Genomic DNA, 7122 nt, shown 5'->3' with positions numbered 1-7122 from the left:
AGCTATGGACTGGCCCACCTGTTCCCCAGACCTGAATCTGATTGAACACATCATGCCTCGCACCATCCACCAACGTCATGTTGCACCACAGACGGTCCAGGAGTTGGCGGATACTGTAGTCCAGGTCTGGGAGGAGATCCCTCTGGAGACCATCCGCTGCCTCATCAGGAGCATGCCCAGGCATTGTAGGGAGGTTATACAGGCACGTGGAGGCCACACACGCTACTGAGCATCATTTCCTTGTCTTGAGGCATTTCCACTGAAGTTGCATCAGCCTGTAACTTCATTTTCCACTTTGATTTTGACCATCATTTCAGCTCCTGACCTCCGTGGGATATTAGTTGTGATTTACGTTGATAATTTTTAGGTTTTATTGTTCTCAACACAATCCACTATGTAATTAATACAGATTTACAACTGGAATATTGCATTCAATGATATCTATGATGTGGGATTGTTCCCATTATTTTTTCGAGAAGTGTATATACAGTATGTAGCTTTGTCGCTATAACAGGAGGGGGGCCCAGACACATTTCTTGCACAGGGGCCCCAAGCTGTCAGAGTCTTTCCCTGATTTATTGTGCTGTGGGATCTGAAAAGAGACCCAGAACATAATCAGGGACATTAAATTCACATAGAATAACTTCTGAGCTAATCAAATTTCCTGTTAAAAAAGCACAATTGTGAATTTTGTCTGTTCTCTACTTCCAGAAGTTTGGTTCCAATTTAATAGGAAATGGATAAGTATTAGGACAGGTATAGCGAAATGTATAAATGGTATATCAGATAAAGTGTGCACAGCAGAAGATATAAATAAGAAGAACAATTTTTTTTCCAAACAAAATGGCGCTGGCGCGGTAGATGCTACCGTGCAGGTGCGGCTGCCGGTTCCATTTTGTAAAAAAAAATCTTAAACAAAACTATATGTGTAAATACAAAGAAAATATGCATATTATCCTCTGTACCATGCTACAGCGTAAATGCCACCGCCTGCATGCTGAATGTGATTTTTTTTTTCAAACTGCACAATCCTGCTCTAAAGGGGAACTCAGGGTAGATAAAAACGTATTGACATGGAAATACATTCCTAAACTATAACGCTAACATCCATAGCGCTGCTTCCAGTCATCACAATATCTGCTAATTAGTGTGACGCTGGAGCTGCTCCTTGTTGCTCCATGTGCCTTTGGGGACATTACATGGGAGATAAGGGAGTGAGGCCTGCTCCTGGCTTCTAGCAAAAGCCATCGCTCTGATAACATTTCCTTCTATTCAGTTTGAGACCAGGGGGCATAGGAAACTCTTGCTACATGTCTGTGTACTCCAATTTTGCTTTGTGAGCCCAAACTGCCCTTCCACCTTCCGTATGAGATCTATGCTTGCTAATTCACATCTTTTTTATCTCACCGGAGTTCTCCTTTTAACAGCAGCAATCAGAGCTACCTTAGATTGCTGTTGTTACAAGGAAGTGGTGGCTGTATAACACAGCTGGCACCTGTTTACTATGGCATGGGCTTAGCTCCTGAGCTCGATACATATACTCTCACTTGACGATGGATGTAATGAGTAAACATTTATAGGTTATGCACTTTCATATTACTATTCTTTTAATTTTCTTATTAAAAGAAAATTATAACAAAATTACTATACTAAAATTAGACATTTCTTAAATGAAAAAACACAGAAAACAACAAGCACACATATCTAGCTATATATATGTATATATAGCTACGTGTTTGCATATACTGTATATATATATATATATATATATATATATCTATATATATATATAGACAGTGGCGTAACTTGAAACTCATGGGCCCCAATGCAAAAGCTCCAACGGGGCCCCCAAATATTTTAAATCTTTAATAGAAACAGTCTTTTTCTATAGGCCGAAGGGACTTTTAGGGTCCCCTAGGCTTCAAGGCCCGGGTGCGATTGCAACCCCTGCACCTGTTGTAGTTACACCCCTGTATATAGACATATATTATTTAGACAGATAAATACGGTATGTGTGCTATATGTTTTTCACTTGAGATACATGTGCATAATATATATATATATATATATATATATATTCTTTTTTTTACATACGGTACATGTTCTGTCCGTGTTTTTCATTTGGAAATATTTGCAATTCTGTGTCACGGTTGGTCTCAGGTTGCAATGCGACACCATGTGAAATCATTAGATGTGATGTCGCAGTTCATATGAAGAGAAAAACATACATGCACAGCCAAGAAAATAAAAGTGGGGTGCTACACCAGCATTATTACAAGAACCAATACCAGAAAAAAACAATACCAAAAGGTGTCCACACCAAATACATGAAAAATATATCAAGCTTTATTAAATATTCATGCTTAATTTACAAAGACGTCCATATCATGATTGATAAAAAAATAGAAAATCTACTTTATGTCACATTAACGCTGTGAACTGAAAAATAGACCTCAAAATTTCCTCACAATAAAGAGGAGCTCACCAAAGGGAAAAAAAAAATAGTTAAAAAAAAAACAGAATTAGCATCATTTTAGACTTTTAAATCAGTGGATCTATTCTAATAATTGGCATGTGCCTGTAGTAAAATGAGTACAGAGGCTGAAACATATACACACCAGTTTACTTGCAGAACACCATATTTATGAAGGGTCAATCTAATTTTTCCATCATGGCTGAACAAATCAGAAAGAGCAAGACTTAAAAGTGACACTAACTGCCTAATTCATTAGGTATTGCCGCTTTACAGATACGAAAGATCTCAGAGAGCAATGTCAGATGCAAACATCCGACCATTGTTGGCAGTGGCGGAGGGTTGTGTCATCTGCTGGTTGCACATTTGTTATGTCATCCCCTGTCGGACTTATTCCAGGCTTTGACAAATCTGTTACTCTTTCCATTTGTGTGAAGCGCAAAAAAAATAAAAAAAGACCCTGAAGATTAAATCTGTTTTTACTATATTGTTTATTAAATTGTGGAACCAGAAAATGATTAACTGTAAGCATTAGCTGTCACTATACTGGACCCTATGGTAAAGTTCCAAATGTAACCATTTGTAAAGCTCGTATATTCTGTATATTCTTTTCTTGACAAAGCAGATATTTTCTGTCATTTGAACTTTTTTTCTAACAACAATGTGACTTTGTAAAGTTTTCTATGACATTTTGGTTCTATTCATAAAACTGTTTTTTTACAATGTATCAATTGGCACCATCACACCATCTGCATTTCCAGCCTTGTAACATTTAAACTGCATTTACACTAATCAGGAACAAGCGTTCCTGGAAACGCACTTTTCCTAATTGTTGGCCTATCTAAACAACCTACCAATCACCCAATAAATGAGCAAAAAGCTTGTTCGTCCGGTGAGATGATTTTCAAGCTTCCTTAAAAAAATCATCGTTCTCATCAGCTCCTTGTCCTGTGTGAACAGGACGTATGTTGCCGAGAATAATGATATTCTGCTCCCCGCACGGAAGGGTGGCCGGCTTGTGTAAACAGACTATTAAATGACTGCCAATCAGATTGCGGTGACCTAGTCGGTGGTCATTTATCGGCCTCAATTGGCCAGTGTAAACACAGCCTTAACGTCTTTGTGTATTTTGGTGTGAAGAGATCATCCTTGTTGTTTGTCAAAATGAAGATAGAGATAAATATGGATGAAAATTCACTGCCGATATTCCTCATTGTGAATTGTTATTGTTATTACGATCACATGTTTGCATTTAGACATCAGCAAAATATATCAAATAAGTACAATCTTAGAGATATTTTATGATAAAGGCAATAGGTATTAAATATAATGCCTCCAGGGATCATTTAAAAAAACCTCCTATGTAAAACATATAGGAATCTATGTCATCTTTACTTATTCAATTTCCTTTTTATGTAGCATGAATTTATTTTACTATCATTTTTTACAAACATTTAGTTCATTTTGAATATGATTTAGGTTTTCCTCGTGTAGATTTTGAAGGCAATAAAGAAATAGAAAAAGAGGAATGAGAGCATTGATAGAAGCATTATAATCTAAATATATAAATATTGTTGTGTTTTATGCTAATTCAGCTTATAAATAATTCTCCACTAGTTATGTGAACAACTAATTGACTAACTGACTTTTATTTAATGTATTGGATTGGACATACTGTACTTTAGCCTCTGAAGTAAATGCTTGCTAAGAATTCTCATGAAGTCAGACGTCTCATAAATTACCATTATAAATTAAATTATGGACTCCAAAATTTATGTAACATATCAATGTATAGAATCATAAAGTTTTCTATTTTATAATCTATAATATTTTATAATATTAATATTGATTAAGTAAAATATAAAAGTATAATATGATGATGGTCTAAATAATGTGTTTTGTAGAACTGGTCAATATATGTCAATGATCAACTAAAGGCACGTAAAATAACATTCAACCTTGACAGTCTTATACAATAATTTTCATTTTATTTTATTTACAATAAAAACAGTATAAAATGATTTAGACAAATGTAAGACCCACGTCCCCAAACAGAAGTGCAGTGTTTTACAACAATGTCTGCTCCAGCCTGTTACCATTCATTCATATGTCTATAAAGTTACTTTAAGAGTTATTATTTTAACAGTGCTTTCACTACCCTACAGCAGTAGAAAAGGCAGGTATCATATCATTTAATTAATACACAATAAAAAATATTGGACTTTAGGTTCATCCCATAGGGAAAAATAAAATGATGATGGATATTACATCTTTCAGTCCATCTCAAATGAATACGAGCGTCAAGGTCAATGAATGGCACAGTAATGTTTTAATATCAATCACTAATGCAGTAAAAGGTGATCAGTAAACGATGTTGCAGCATACGCTAATATCAATGACAGATTTATTGCATATACTTGTACTGGCAGCTTTAACCCTGCAATGTGATACATTAAACAGCAGGCACAAACCTGTCCATGTTCCCAGAGTATGTTGCATGTCGCAGGTAGGCATTAGTGCTGGCTAGTTGTCCATTACTGTTGTACGCAGTCAATGAGGTGTATTGTCCTGGAGACATCCTACCATAGAAGTCCATGCTATCGCTGTTCATTACTGGAGATGTGGGCATGGCTAATCTGCTGGATGTGCCGAACAGCTGTGTGTTACCATGTGAATAAGAACTTTGATTGACTTGTAGGTGGCTGTTGGGAACTGGATAGGCATACGGCATGGGGTTAGCAGGTCTTTGTAGCATGCCACTTGCTCCAACTTGGCTGTTATAGCTTGCACCAGTGTAATTGCAAGAGCTGGTATTAGGAGAGTTGACCTCTGGACTCATGGATCTGCTTGCTTGCTGAGTATGCTCTGTGCCACTGGAATGCCCTATAAGTGTATTGATGCTGAACACCCTAGATTGGCCAGAGCCAAAGGCAGGAGAAGTAGAAGGGTAGTAGACAGAGGAATGAGGGGTGATCTGTTGACTATAAGTGGGGCTCATTGTCATATTGGAATACACAGAGTTAGGATAAGATGGCCTACTCACTTGCAAAGATGGGAACATACTAGTGTCGTGTATGTAAGCAGGATATGTGGTGAGATCAGTCCGTTTGAATCTCTTCCTTCTTCTAAGAAAGCTTCCACTGTCAAACATATCTTCAGCGTTAGGATCCAAGGCCCAGTAGTTGCCTTTTCCAGGTCTTCCTGGCTCCCTAGGAATTTTGATGAAGCAATCATTGAGGGTAAGGTTGTGTCTGATGGAGTTTTGCCACTTCTTTGAGTTGTCCCTATAAAAAGGAAACCTTTCCATAATGAACTTGTAGATGCCCCCTAATGTAAGCTTTCTGTCAGAAGAATGAGCTATGGCCATTGCAATGAGAGCAATATAACTGTAGGGTGGTTTACCCCTCTGCAAAGGTCTTTTCCTCCTTCTTCCTTTAGGCGTGTCTTCCGCTTCAGAAGGCCCACTGGACATACTTGCTTCAGGTGCTGGTTCCTTCTCCACCTTCACAACTGGCATAGAAAAGTTACTTGATTGTTGCAGGTTGGTGCCTGCTCCAGTAGCTCTAGTAGGGGACTGTTGGCTCTCGGCTGTCATCTTATTATGAAGATTCCTTACACTTATCAGGCAGGAAAATCCCGTTTCTTTCTACCAGGATTCACAAAAATAGAGAATTAGTTCATTCAGGTTCCTTGTTGTAAAATTCCAGGTAATATATATATCTCTAAAGTACAGCAATTGGGTCACCCTGCAACCCAAAAATGCATATAAAAAGGTAAATCTACAAGTTGAGAGCAGAGATCAAATGGTTTCAAAAGGAAGAGTCTTTGCAATCCCTTCTTCGTGTACTTCTTAGCAAACTTGTGCTTTTACCAAACCTGTAGAACAGAAGCAAAATTCTATGTCAAAATTACATATGGCAAACACAGACATTAGGCAAGATGGCCATTACAAATCTAAAAAAGTGCGTAAAATGTTTATAGTATACATGTAACGTTTATTGTTCCTTTCATCATCAGTGACAATTTTCAAGAAATCAGGGTCATTTCAATAAATGACAGACAAGATATATTGTTATTGCCACTGGTAACACTGACATTACAAAAGTACTAATAACTCTAATACTAACCCTATGGCCACTAGTCTCTGCAGCGTGTCTATAGTTATGTCTAATAGTTTCACTACTACATTCTGTTTTGTTATTTTTAGAATGATCAAAATAGTGATAACAGCATGATAATTATATGATGACGTGTGAGAGTTAGAGAAGAATTGAACATCCATGTACTAATTTCATATGTAGACTTAACATGAGCAAGTGCTGTGCCTCCTGTGTGCACCTTACCTTATTGCCAAGGTCCAGTCTGGTCTTCCACAGAAGACATCAGCTGTACTGTCTTGCTTCCACTCACAGCGCAGCCTTAAATAGTGGTGCAGTCTATACCTGGAACCTGTACAGCCTGCTGTATACCTGGCTGTCACAATAAGAGTCCCTCCCCCTAAAAACACACCTGGAGATTCCCAGCCTGGCCTAAGTGACAAAATAAAAGCTCCCAATCCCTTACAACTGCCACCCACCTTGCAGACGTTTAACTCTTTCCTAGTACATTCTGAGACATAACACTGCAAAAAATGAGAAATGCAAGATCAA

The 7122-nt window shown here is 37.6% G+C and overlaps 1 protein-coding gene across 1 annotated transcript; it reads right to left on the bottom strand.

Moving 5' to 3' along the window:
* Nucleotides 1–2232: 2232 nt before the first annotated feature.
* On the bottom strand, nt 2233–6898 carry FOXE1 (forkhead box E1). The gene is made up of 2 exons (XM_077279044.1): nt 6817–6898; nt 2233–6349 (listed from the first exon to the last, which is right to left on the bottom strand). Exon 2 carries the CDS (start codon nt 6066–6068, stop codon nt 4926–4928), a length of 1143 nt encoding a protein of 380 aa, XP_077135159.1. The 5' UTR covers nt 6069–6349; nt 6817–6898; the 3' UTR covers nt 2233–4925.
* Between the last annotated feature and the right edge of the window lie 224 nt (nt 6899–7122).

This window comes from Ranitomeya variabilis, chromosome 1, assembly GCF_051348905.1.
Source record: "Ranitomeya variabilis isolate aRanVar5 chromosome 1, aRanVar5.hap1, whole genome shotgun sequence".
Lineage (NCBI taxonomy): Eukaryota > Metazoa > Chordata > Amphibia > Anura > Dendrobatidae > Ranitomeya > Ranitomeya variabilis.
This window is presented reverse-complemented; position numbering and strand designations above follow the sequence as displayed.